We start from the raw sequence: 13,099 nt of genomic DNA, 5'->3' as shown, positions 1-13,099 counted from the left end.
TATTCTACTGTGATAAGCTTATTCCGGACTACTAAAAGGTAAACGAGGATGGATATGGATTCATACTACGCGCTACAAGTAAGCAATAGACGCACTGTTATTGTTAAATATTAGCACAGTATAGTGTTAGATACCTTATAGGATAGTCATTCGAACAAGAGTCTATTCGTAAATGCAATTCGAGTTACCTAGCGGAAACTAAAACAGTCGCAATTGGGGTATCTCCCTTTCCTAGTAAACGCCGAAACTAAACAACCGTAACCGCTCGTTGGTGGTCAAATGCAGAATCAGCGCTCCGGCATCAATGCGCTAATAATATCCCAGAGACCGCCAGGCCACTCCGACTCCGGGTCGGGGTCCGGGGGCCACTGCTTCTTGGGAGCCGTGAGGATGTCTTCGTTGATGATATCAACGAGCGAACTGTTTAGCCCGTTAGTACGTATGTACGAGTTAGATAGATAGATGCGAGAAAGGGGTTCTATGTTAATAAGAAAAAAATTGAAGAAAAATAAACATACCCGATCTTGCCCTGGATTAGGTGCCCCTGACTATCCATCTCCTCGGCAATCTCCGATTGATGGTTGTCCATGAGCGTGGGGTTAGGCACTGCGATCAGCGCTGAGTCGAAATCGAGTGCTTCCAGAATACTTCCGGAGCCTACGGTAGAATTATCAGTAGACGAACTATTTAATTTGGTAATACGGCTATCACAACATACCCGCATGAGTAATAATCAGTCCGCGGTCTCGCTTAAACGTTGAAGTGACGTAGCCAGCAGTAGTGAGCTCCATGTATCTCCGGATGTCGTCATGGTAAGTAAAGCCCGTGATGAGCAGCTCGTTAGGGTCGTCGGGGCATGGCTCAGGCTCGGCAGACAGGAAGTAATCATAGTCAGGCCCGCACTGGATGATGAGATGGGTGAAGTCGAGGGACTTGAGCTTGGCGAGGAAGGCTTCCGAGAGCACTTCCTCGATGAGCAGTTTGAAACTGGCGCTGGCGCCGATGGTGACGAAGGCGTATTTGGATTTGCTTCGGGGCGCGGCCTGGGACGCCATGATGATGAAGTGTTTAATTTGGCTGGAGGGGTAGGGGGGATAGTTCCTACGGTGCTGGCTTGGTTGTGTAGGAGTTAGTTAATACTCGGTATCTCCTACCTTCACGGCGTTGGCAGAGAACACGAAGAAGATCTAATTGGGTGTTAGGGGTTGGAAATGTTATATTAGGTAATCGAGATTAGACAATTAGGTACCTTAGGCTAGATATCTCGAAAGTTGCAGGGAAGGGCAGATGATTGGCTACAGGTAGAGTTCTTTACCAAATTAAGCGCTTTTAACCGCTAGCTAGCAAGGTTTAGTCAGACATGCTTAGGTAACTTTGTGGCGCACATGTAGCAGTGTGGCAACGACAACTGTGGCTAGGTGCTCAGGAGTGACCCCTATTCTCTACGTGATACATCTCGACCCTATCTAATAACCGTCCCTTTTATTAGGAATAGATACTAGATATCACTGATAGCCTTTATTTACATATTATCAAAGCTTAATTTCCAAATTATGATAGCTTTACGACACGGTAGATATTATTTTATGGAGTGCTAGAGTGTATCATTTTATCACGGCGTACCTATTAAGTAAATTGGGAGAAATCATAAGGGTGTTTAAGTAAGCTCTACGATTTATTTCATGGCGTGACTAATAGGTCTACTATTCTATTGCACGTTCTCGTAGACCTGCAACTATGCGGACGCATTAGGCCAGAGCAACAGATTTAGCAAGTTGTTCCCCCAACATCCACCTCGTACCGGTTTCTTAATTGGGGTTATGCGGCTGCTCACTTGAAGCTTATTACTTTCTGCGGCGAGTTTGAATCACGCCACAGAGCCCCTCAAGCCGCTTAAGGAAGCCTTCATTCTGCTCTTTAAGAGCCTCGATATCTTCGACCGCGTTCTTGTTCTTCTCAACAAGATTATTGTTCTTCTGAAAAAGAGCTTTGTTCTCCTTCTTAAGACCCTTGATCTCCCTGGCAAGACAATAGTTATCCTCAGTGAGGCACTCGATGTCCCCTTCCAGCTTAAGGATCTTATTCTCCAGCCTGGTGATGGTCTGCTTGGCGGCTCTGGTTTTGAACTCTAGACTTTCCGCGAGGCCCTTATTGACTTCCACTAGCTTGTCGTACTTATCATTCGCATTCTCGACAGCTTTGGCACTTGGAGCGAGCTGCTCGTCGACTCCGCTGGAGCGGTGGCGGAGTCTCGTACGGAGTCCCGCAGCTTCCATCTCAACGTCCTTCTTAGCCTTGTTGGCGATTAGCAACTGACTACGCACCTAGTTTCGCTCTCTACTGAGCTTGCGAATGGTCTCCTGGAGAGGGGTTTCGATGTTGCTAGTAGACGTCTTGCGCAAAATGCCGGGGGTGCTTAATTGTATTAGTAAAGGTTTTAGATAGTGGAAATAAAAACATAGTGATCGTGAGTTACGTTGCAATTAAGCTGAACATAAAGGTATTGTGCGCAGGGGACAAGAATAGAGTGAGGCGATAGGGGGTTAGATATAGAGTCCCGTAAGAAGAAAGAAGAAGGTATTGTAAATATAAACACAAAACCTTTGTAGTTAGGTAGGTATGCTTCTTGAAAATAGGTACCGTGGGACTATAAATTTTTTCTGTTGTGTTGGGGATTGTGAAATGCCAGGAAGGAGAGAGAAGGGGGGGAATAATTAATACAGAATTTGTAGAGGGGGGGAGGAGAAGAAGATAGGTAACTTGAATAGTAGCCTGGGGTTGGGGGGATCGCATGCTAGCCAATATGAAATAATGGTGGGCCGACAAAAAGCATATAGATAGTTCTAACTGCAAAATCACTCACTGCCCGAAATGGTGCTGTGATTGATGTGTGGTCAAGTGGGTTGAGGGACGTGATTCATATTCACGTGGGCCAAGATGAAGAACTCGAGCTTTAGGGTTCGAACCCGAGTTCTCCCCAAGCATTTATCAATCTGCCGCTTCGGACCGACTTATGCTAGGACGCCAGTCTATACGGTATCGTTGAGGCCTACTACGGAGGGTTCGGTTGCAGTTGGCGCGATTTATCTCCGAAGACATTGTCGTAGAATCTGATCACTAGGTATGAGAGCCACGGCAGTAGCAGTCAGCATAAGACCACACGCGGACTTGCTTGGGATATTCTTTCCCCCCCCTATTTCCTCTTCTTCTTTTTAAGTTTAAATCTATTAATTATTTATTTCTCGTTCTATATCCTAATTTTCCCATGCTTTTCTACGCTTTCTATTTACAACTAATGACTTCGATCTATTTAAAGACTCGCCTGTAATAAGTAAAATAGGTTGTGTCTTAAAGGCTTACATGCTACGGGAAGACTTATAAATGTTGTCGTTAGAGGTTAGAATATTACGAGACTTTTAATCTTGATAAACCCCCCTTGGCTTATTCTACGTATCAAGAAACGCTGTTCTAATCTTCTTGGGAAATGGCTATACGGGGCTTTCCTCTTTTACTAAGTCTAGAGCGGTGTACTCTTAGCTATCAGATATAAATGAAATAATAGAGCTATTATATTTATTCTCATACATCTTCTATGAAAACTAATCTCTTATATGACAAATCCAAGAGTAGAGGCAATAGACAGTTTACCCAATGCTTCACATATATTGCGCAATCATAGACAAAGCAAGCCTTTTAAGCCAGCGGTAAATGGCGGGGAGGTTTCTTGTACGGAGTAGATAAACACCAAAAGCTCCGCATATTGCCGTCTTTTATACTTAACGTAGCTAAGTAGTACTGTGTATAAATCTTTGAACCTGAGTACCATCAAGCGTATGAAGTTGAAGTCAAAATCACGTGCCTTACCCGGAACTCCAGAACGTGCGAAAGATTTCTTTTATTTTTAACCCTGTAAAGACTGTGATCTACCTTTTCTTAGTTGGGATCGTCAGGGGTAAAGCATCAGGTTTTTTTCTAAGTGACCACGTGGATCCCACATCCTCAACCGTAAATAGCGGTCAATATAGAATGACTTATAAAGCGATAAAGAAGAGCAATAACTCATTAAATCTATACAATTTTGTCTTGCGTATTACACAGCAGCCAGATTGTGGTGCAACGGCTAATATAAGCCCTTTTGTTCATTTACCTGCCTTCTCATTGGTTGTTTGTCAAGAGTGCCATTACGCTTGTGTTGCCGACGAAGTAGGTAGACACTTGAAACGCCAAATCCATAGCGGAATATCGAAAAGTCGAGCTCGGGAAATTAAAGACGGTATAAAGGAATTGCATGATGTTCATAAAACTCACAACGATGATATGCATAACCTCCGATTTCCTCCTCCCGAAACCGAGCCTATCCCGTATATACTACCACCCGAATCTAACGGATATGCATGTAATGTATGTCCTTATGTCGTGCGTAGCAAGCAGGGTATAAAAAGGCATTACAAGAGAGTTCATGGGTGGAAAAACGACCAGAGGCTTGGGCGACCAGGCAAAAATGATCCACGAGCATTAAGGCCATGGAGAGAGGGTGTTCGATGCCAACGGTTTTTCTTGAATCGACAAGGTTGTCAGTGGTTTGAGGTGCAAAGACCTGTAAGTCCTATGTATCCTTTGTGTACGTTACAGCTGGGTGATATTCTTACTGTATCATATATTTAGACACGTTCCTTAACTTGCAAACCTATCCCGATTACGTCTTTATTAAACGATTCCCATACTTGAGATTAAACACTGCATCAAAATTAAATAACTATCAAAATTTACTAGAAACTGAAGGGTTATGGATTCACATAAGCGTGGTGGTATTCATTGCCTAGGGTAAAGGTGTTATATAATTGATTGCTTTACTATTATATTAGTAGAGGCTCTTCATCTCTTTTCTTGTAAACTACCATATCACTTTTCCAATCGAAGTAGTACCTACACTATATTTGAGACAGGACTGACTAAAACTCTAGTCCTTTGTTCTGGATGTCTCATCTAGAAATAAGGGGTATACCGATCACGTGGACATTCATTAGGTAAGCTCTGAGGTACGAAGTACATGAATGTGCCAAGGTACGTACCTGGTACTATGCACATGGAGTTGAAGACTTCCAATGGGAGCCAATCAAAAAAAGCGTTTAGGTTAATTCGAGATCCACCGAATTTTTATCTTTTGCGCATGCAATCGACTACAATTAACTTCAGCTTAGGAAGAAGCCCTTTCCTTAACTCGACCCTCGCAGTTCGAGCGGATGCTGGGACGTAGCCATTGATCGCCATGGCCTCTGGAGTACAGTCGGTGCGATTGTGCCTACGGGCTTTCCGACACCCTCCAGCTCCTCGAAAAGTTGCCCCACGAATACCACGAATATACGTTCCGAGGCGAGCCTTATCCTCAACACCTATACAATGGAGTCGCGCGTCTAGGAAGGAAGAGGACGAGGAAGATGTAGACGATCTGGAAGATGACGGCAGCGTAGACGTCGCTGAAATGGAAAGATCTCTCCGCGCTGCGTTAAGAGACCCCGAGTTTGAAGCGTCGACGCGGATCCAGGAACAAATGTTAAATAACGCCAATTCTATCATGTCGAACGCGCAAAGAGTACCTAAACTCAAAAGGCCTTTCTGGCATGACGAGGAGGAAGATACCGACTTGATTACGGACGAGCGAAATGAGGACGAATTCGACGAGGATGATATTATGAGCATGGCACACGGCAAGTTGGAGGAGTACCGTGAGCATAGAGAATATGCTCGCATTGCTGCTTGGGAGATGCCTCTTCTATCTAGTGAGTGCTCTCATATTGCGTCTCGACTAAGAAGCCATCTATTAACTCGTAAAATCAGAGCTGGCACGGCCCTTCGAACCACCCACAGCTCAGGAACCCTTGCGATTCCGATACACGAGTTATATGGGTGAATTCCACCCCGCAGAGAATAAAGTGGTTCTTGAATTCTCGCCCAAAGATATGCCACTGGACGAGGCCCAGCAGCTAAAGCTGAAGAAGTTGCTAGGCCCCCGCTACAATCCAGAAACGGATGTAGCTAAGATGAGCTGTGAGCAATTCGAACACCAGGCGCAGAATAAGCGATATCTTGGTGACCTAGTTGAGAGTTTAATCGCGCGAGCAAAGGTATATAATTTATTCTTTTCAATCCCAACCAATACCAAACATTGCTTACCATACCCTTAAGGACCCCTCCGACATGTTTGAGGACGTTCCTCTCGATACGAGACATCACCCAATTAAGATCAAGCCCAAATTTCCAAGGGAATGGAGGATGACTGAAGAGCGGATGAAGTTTCTCGAAGACACGAGGCAGAAGTCGCTACTACTCGATCAGACGAAAGAGGAAGCCGGCACCTTGATTGATGGCAAGGAGAAGATCACACGATTCTTCAATGTTCCTGAACCTGAAGTTAGAGTCCCTGAGTATGCCAAGGCGCAGCTAAATGAACTCTCGTCACGGGACAGAATAGCGCCGACTAGGCGGGTTTGATATGTGTAATATCATGTAGATAAATGCTAGCTCTAGGGAGCTCGCTGTATGAATATAAAAATACAAACACTACAAACTAGGATGATGCTGAGGGAAGTTATCTGATTCTAAGACGACGAGTCTCACCAGTTAGTTGCCTATTATGTTGGGGATCTACTTCACTAGGAAAAAAAAAAAAACAATAATCGTGGAAGAGGCAAGTCATTCGATACGAGGAGTCAGCCTACGTACTAAGATACAGTTCGTTACAATTGGAACTTATCATGTTAACGACCCCCTCATAAGCGTCAGGGAGTTGATCAAGAGCTTCCATTATCAGTTACAAGTCTGATGCAAGTTTAACAACTTCCGACGACTTAAAACGAGGAATACGCGTATATTCACAACTACTAAATTTATTGGCGAGTGACTTCGTGGCTACTTGCTTCCTGACTAGAAGAAGTCTAAGTGATGAAGGATCGCTATTGAGAATAATACCAATGGCGAAAATGTCTCGTCTTTTCTTCACATCAACAATTATTATCTCGGCGTCGCGGCTGTGGTTATATATTGTCTAGTGTACATCCCCAGCCTCGGAGCCCCTTTTCTACGAGATTCGGGAGACGCGGCTTCCGGAATCCTCGGCTTCCGGGAACCGAACAAGACAAGCGACTCGGTAAGGATATTTGGGTAGTAGTGGTTAGCTGCAGGTGCGGTTGGTAATCTTACGGGAGGCGGTGCGTTCACCGAGCATGTGTTACGGCGTGTAGCGTAGCTCGTCTACATGATACTGTTCAAGGACAAGAGCAATCAGGAGATGGGAGTACGGGGTTCCGCCATCTCGGGACTCGCAAGGCGAGCTGCATAACAGGCGGCCTGGTGAGGGAGCGAGCTATTATCCAAACTACTTCTCAAGTGTGGATGAACATGGAGTGATTCTATGTTTTTTCAGAAATGGCATGGGGTATCATGTTAGACGAGATCGAGACAATCTTGTTACTTCAGAGTTTATCTACTCAAAGGCAAGCGTACTCTTTCGTGCGAAGGATGCCGACCTCGTTATAAGCTGGAATACTTCGGCTAGGCTAACTTCTGATAGTCCTTGAGGGCATTTCTCAACTCCGTGTAAAGGGGGGTCGACCTTATTCTTATCCAAATAATACATATAGTGAAATCCATCAAGTGCGGCCGGGATCACACAATCACTATTATAAGGCCATAGGACAGATGATATTTATTGATAGCCTCCTCATTAAGAATCATGCGGATATGTAGATCTGATGAGTTCATACCACATCCCACATTCATTGGATCCATGGACCAATCATATTATACCCTTTCCATTCCAATCTAGAAAGTTTCTAGGGGTCTATGTCGAGTATCTCGAATATCACTTTGACTAATACCATTATGGATCACTCGTCCAAACTTGTAAGTTCGGAAAATCGAGAGGTTGGTAGGTTAGGCCGTCTAAGCCAATTACTGACAAATATGTACGAGTAAAGTTTCGGCGCTACCGATTGTGTAAACCAATAGCTGATCTTTTGGTAGCACATGTAGCGACTGCCTTATTACTTGCATTACTTGCATTACTTGCATACAAATGCGCTATCGATGTCCATTTGCTTTAGAGTTACCTACTCGTGCCACGCCCCACTTAATTCTGGTTTTGCAAGCATGACCAGTCTTAACTGGTGCTTACCACTATTATCCACACACCACAATTATCCCCAGATTTTTTACATTTTATTATAACTTTTCAACCGTTTATATATAAATAAAATAAAAAATATATTTATTTAAATTAAATTTTATATAATTTTATTACGTTTTTAAAATTTTAATAGTTATTTTATTTATTTTATTAAAAATAATATAAACGTATTATTAAAATATATTAAATTTAAAAAAAGTTTATAATAATTTAATTACGTAATATTTTATAATTTAAATTAATAAAACTTTTATATAAAAAGTTACTTTAAAATAAAAAATTACTTTTACATTTTTAACTAGTTTTATTTATATTTATATTTATATATTTATATATAAAAAATTATATTAAAAATTAAAATATAATATATAATATAATATAAATATTATAATTATAATTTTTTAAATTTTATATCATATTAATTAAAATTCGATATATTTAAAAACCTTTTTTCGAATTATATAACGTTAAAAATAAAGGTTAAATGAATTTTTATAATGATAATGGGGATAATAGTGATGTGTGGATAATGGTGGTAAGCACCAGTTAAGACTGGTACTCGCTTGCGAAACCAAAATTAAGTGGGGCGTGGCACGAGTAGGTACCAAATTACATCATATTGAGGCTCACGGCTATTGCGGGTTCAGCAGCTCCATGGTGGCGGTGTCGAAGTCGTGGGGCTGTTGACGATTTTTTTTGCCTTTGTGCGATCATGCGCCACAACTTTTATATGGAGGTTTGGTCTAGACCACGAGTCGACGAACTTGGCGTGGATGTTGGTAAGTAAATTCGTATGAAATCTCTTCAAGTCTTGTTTCCTAATCCGAAATTCTAAAAGCAATAATTCTCGTATGAGATGCGGTTATTCTTACATGTTAGAGGTATTTCTCTTAGAATAGATGATGTAGGCGCTATTCTGGAAGGGTGGCCGAAATGACAAGATCGAGTGCGTCAAGCCACAATCAATCATAGGTACCTGTGCAGACACCGCCGACTCGAGCCACATATCATGACGTCATCCTATCCAAGGCTATCCTCTTGCTCGTGAGGGCGGTTAGGTCACGAGCAATAGGTGTGGGTAGAATCTCAAACTAGAACGTGTATTCTGCTTATCATAATGCATACATGTACCTAGTGTACATATTGGAACGTGTCAGATATTTTTAAATTGAGAAGTGACCTATTACGGACTGCTAGATTTTAGATTTTAGAAAATTAGGTACTTAAAATAGTTTTGGGCACATCGTGTAAACAGGTACATATTCAAAAAGGCTACCTGTAGGTACGTCTTACATGTAGATTAGATACTTTATAATGTATGCTCATAACTGCCGTATTGTATGTACCTAAGGCTATGTAAAAGTGGAAATTGTAGAATTGTCGCAATTGCCCACAATTCGTAGGTACCTAGGGGGTAAGTATCAGCGCGTAGGTACCTTCCCGTTACACTGGATTGTGTTTGTTCGGGTCCAGAATGTATGACGCACCAGTTGAAAGCAAATTCGGTTCTTGTTTCGTTGGATATGCATCATAGTTCCGGGGCTGCGTCCAAGGAATTCAAGGAACGGCACCTCTTTCCCGTGTACAAAGGCAAACCAAGCCCAAAACAACCCTTACACATTTCTGCATTGGATCAATACCCTGCCGTGGTAACTCGATTCCAATCCCAATCCATTACGAGAGACCTTGTGGATATTACTTATTTAAACTGTATTCCCCTCGCCATCTCGATAACCCATTCCAGTTTCTACTTCTAAATCCAGTCCAAGTCTAAGAAAACCAAGTCCAAATCGAAAAGTTACGAAGCACAAGCTTTCGATATTCCACATCACATACCACGAAACATCTCATCTACACACGCGTCCAAGTCGACCGAAATCTCACATAATGCCTTTCACCGCAAGGTAAGAAGCAATTCCCAACCGGCGTCTTGCTACCGGTATTATAAATTACACCTGCTGACCTGGTTTGATTCTCATTAGCGATATCTGCAAGATTATTCTTGCCATCCTCCTACCGCCTCTAGGTGTCTTCTTAGAGCGAGGATGTGGAGCCGACTTCTGCATCAACGTTCTGCTCACCATTCTGGGTTACATCCCGGGTATCATACACGCGCTGTAAGTTCCCGACACACCTTCTTTTCGGGTAGACGATAGATTGGACGGTAAACTGACACATTCTCCCTGCAGGTACATTATTCTGAAATATTAAGACTGCTCAAGTGGCCTGCGGCTTTCCTTAATTTTTCGTAATGCAGCGACAGCATAGCACGATTCAACCATAGACGACATTTGACAGGATGGACCAATGGCGTGGCAGCGCAGGGGTTCGTGATTTCCCGGAGGCGTCTGCGTGGATCCAACCATTGCTCTCTGTCTTTTCAAGCTAGTGGCGGGGGTGCATCGCATGACACCGGATTTTGGCTCTGACAAACGTCACTCGACTTCTTGTCCATGCAATCACGTTCCAGCATTTCAGCCCGCCTCATAATTTCGACGACTCGAATATCTCTGTTTCTTTTACTCTTAATCAAAATCGCGATGGTTTGCAGGAAGGACGGTTTGGGGGGGAAGGGCCGAGGATACGGCTCAGTTGAGCATTAATTGCTTGCTACCTATATGTATTCATGACGATTTTTAGACTTCCTACCAGCATTAATGATTATGAATCTCGATACCCCCTAACAACCTGACCATTTTATTTGGGCCAAAGTATTTCAACCATGATGCATGTGCTTCATATTGTAGGCATTTATTAATGAACGACGTAGGATAAGAGTTATTATCATCTCCGGCTACAGTGACATAGTTCTAAGCAGATGTATTGTTTCCGTAAGGTCGAGATACGGGACGATAATATAAGGAGTCTAGGTCTACGGAATACTCTATGCTTAGGAGAATATCAACAATAACTAAAGAGTTGCTGAGCCTGATCTGAATATAACCTTTTTGAGCGGCAACTTAGCAAAGTTGTAAATGACGGCAGCATCATGTAATAATATAACGCATAAATAACTTCACTCAACTGGGGTCAAGGTTTGAGTCTTTAGACTTCTGTATAAGCACTATATCAGAAGAAATAGATTATTCAATCAAGTGACTTTATTTATTACCCTCGACCTATCTTAAACGATAAAACCTAAAAGCTATTGTAAGCACGATTCTATTGTATAATTGGACAGATACTTACGTCGTTTTTGCCTGCGGTCACGACAGCGTCTTCCGAGACTCGTACGCCTCCCACTCCTTCTACGTAGGCAATCGGCGCATCGCCCATAACTTTCCTCGCGACTTCGCCCACAGTCGAGTTCTTTTTCACGAGGACGCAATCTCTAAACGCGACCTTCGTGTCTGAACCAGAGCTGAAAGTCGATACGTTTCGTACGGGGAAGACGGGTACGAGACCGAGTATTTCGGCCGCCTTTGAAAGAACCTGGACGACGCCAGTGGAACCATATCGGAACAAGATCATATCTCTATATTCCTCGATGGTGTTCTTATTCTTTTCATCCAACTCCTTCAATCCCCCGCCGTCTGGGTCGCCGTCTGCTATCAGATCTTCGCGTGTATCCACAAACTCAGTTCCCTCCGTATACCTTATATAACCTTGCTTGGCCATTTTTCGCAGGAACAATTCGGCCTTCGCCGAACATGCGACCACCATATTGGGATCCTGCATTTTAGTGATCTTCATGAGATTTGTGTAAGCATCAGAGTCATCGATTTTGTTTAGCGCGATCACCGTGGGGAACTTCTCATCAGTGAATGCGCTGACAACACGGTCCACCGTCTCCTCAGTCCAGTGCTCCAGCGGCTCTTTCAGGTTAAGACGGTCCAGAGTGCGTGCTACTACTGCTGCCGTACTTCCGTAGCCTGAGAACTGTCCTTGAAGGGTCTCGACAGCAGTAGCCTTGACAGCAACATGTCGCCTCTTGATAGAACCCCATTTCTCCCACAAATTCCCTTTGATCCAGGCGACGATCTCACCACGTAACCAGGCTATATCCTGGGAGGGGTCGTATCCTCGTGTATTTTCGCCCTCAGCATTCGTCCTCCCGCTAGCATCCACGACATGGATTAGAGCATCCGCATGTCGGAGGTCGTCTAGAAACTTATTACCCAGACCTCTGCCCTGATGTGCGCCGGGAACAAGTCCAGCTACATCGAGAAGCTCTATTGGCACGGAACGGCGGCCATCAACACACGATCCATAGTTGGGCTTGCATTTATCTTGTACACCGAAGCGCTCGCAGGCGCATGCTATTTGGAGATAACCGATGGCTCGTTGCGGGTCAATGGTTGTGAAACTAAAGAGAGCGCATTGTTAGTTGAAGAGCGAATAAACATTACTGCGGATACATATATCTCTCGTCTTCTAGGCTGATGCATAGGTAGGTACCTAGGTAGACACTATGCACAGGGGACAGGCGTACGGGTAGTTTCCTATGTGGCATCGCAAATATCAGCGCCGAAATTCGGGTCGATAATGTATAAAATAACAGAATAAATTTGTTGGATAGGTTCGACCCACCAACTTTGGACGTCGCATCGGTTAAGCTGTTTAGAGTCGTGCTCTTGCCAGCAGAAGGCTTGCCTACAAGGCCGATTAAGGGATCCCGCGGCATTTCGCGCTTCTTGGAGTTCTCAATAAGACGGATTATGGCACTTGGGCGGGGGATGCAAGGACGAGGTCGAGGTCAAGATGTGGGGTGATTTGCGCCCGTTGCCCGAGTCTCGAAAGAAAACTCAAATAGAGTTTCGGAGAGTGAGACCCGCCGCAACGGCGCCGTAGCTTACTGCTGTATTTTACCTAAGGTACCCGCCTTAGGTACCTAAATACGCGCTATAAAAAGGTACATGTACCTGTAAGTGCTAAGATAGCAGCCAGCCGCAAGCTCGCTTGGAAGTTACATTG

The 13,099-nt window shown here is 43.6% G+C and overlaps 4 protein-coding genes across 4 annotated transcripts; 2 read left to right on the top strand and 2 right to left on the bottom strand.

Annotated features, from left to right (window-relative positions):
• Positions 1-113: 113 nt before the first annotated feature.
• On the bottom strand, positions 114-1,277 carry F4817DRAFT_331734 (glycosyltransferase family 1 protein). Its single transcript, XM_049302559.1, has 3 exons — positions 719-1,277; positions 519-657; positions 114-420 (listed from the first exon to the last, which is right to left on the bottom strand). Exons 1-3 carry the CDS (start codon positions 1,053-1,055, stop codon positions 288-290), a joined length of 609 nt encoding a protein of 202 aa, XP_049160807.1. The 5' UTR covers positions 1,056-1,277; the 3' UTR covers positions 114-287.
• Positions 1,278-5,149: 3,872 nt separating this feature from the next.
• Positions 5,150-6,991, top strand: F4817DRAFT_331733 (mitochondrial ribosomal protein). Its single transcript, XM_049302558.1, has 3 exons — positions 5,150-5,780; positions 5,839-6,125; positions 6,187-6,991. The coding sequence occupies exons 1-3, from the start codon at positions 5,270-5,272 to the stop codon at positions 6,490-6,492; spliced, it is 1,104 nt and encodes a 367-aa protein (XP_049160806.1). The 5' UTR covers positions 5,150-5,269; the 3' UTR covers positions 6,493-6,991.
• A 2,655-nt stretch (positions 6,992-9,646) lies between these two features.
• F4817DRAFT_331728 (putative plasma membrane proteolipid 3) lies at positions 9,647-10,879 on the top strand. The gene is made up of 3 exons (XM_049302557.1): positions 9,647-10,089; positions 10,168-10,302; positions 10,375-10,879. Exons 1-3 carry the CDS (start codon positions 10,073-10,075, stop codon positions 10,394-10,396), a joined length of 174 nt encoding a protein of 57 aa, XP_049160805.1. The 5' UTR covers positions 9,647-10,072; the 3' UTR covers positions 10,397-10,879.
• Positions 10,880-12,886, bottom strand: F4817DRAFT_331727 (P-loop containing nucleoside triphosphate hydrolase protein). Its single transcript, XM_049302556.1, has 4 exons — positions 12,716-12,886; positions 12,618-12,627; positions 11,375-12,491; positions 10,880-11,323 (listed from the first exon to the last, which is right to left on the bottom strand). The coding sequence occupies exons 1-4, from the start codon at positions 12,807-12,809 to the stop codon at positions 11,294-11,296; spliced, it is 1,251 nt and encodes a 416-aa protein (XP_049160804.1). The 5' UTR covers positions 12,810-12,886; the 3' UTR covers positions 10,880-11,293.
• Positions 12,887-13,099: the final 213 nt, after the last annotated feature.

Source organism: Daldinia loculata (genome assembly GCF_022478755.1).
Source record: "Daldinia loculata strain CBS 113971 unplaced genomic scaffold F4817scaffold_13, whole genome shotgun sequence".
Taxonomy (NCBI): domain Eukaryota; kingdom Fungi; phylum Ascomycota; class Sordariomycetes; order Xylariales; family Hypoxylaceae; genus Daldinia; species Daldinia loculata.
This window is presented reverse-complemented; position numbering and strand designations above follow the sequence as displayed.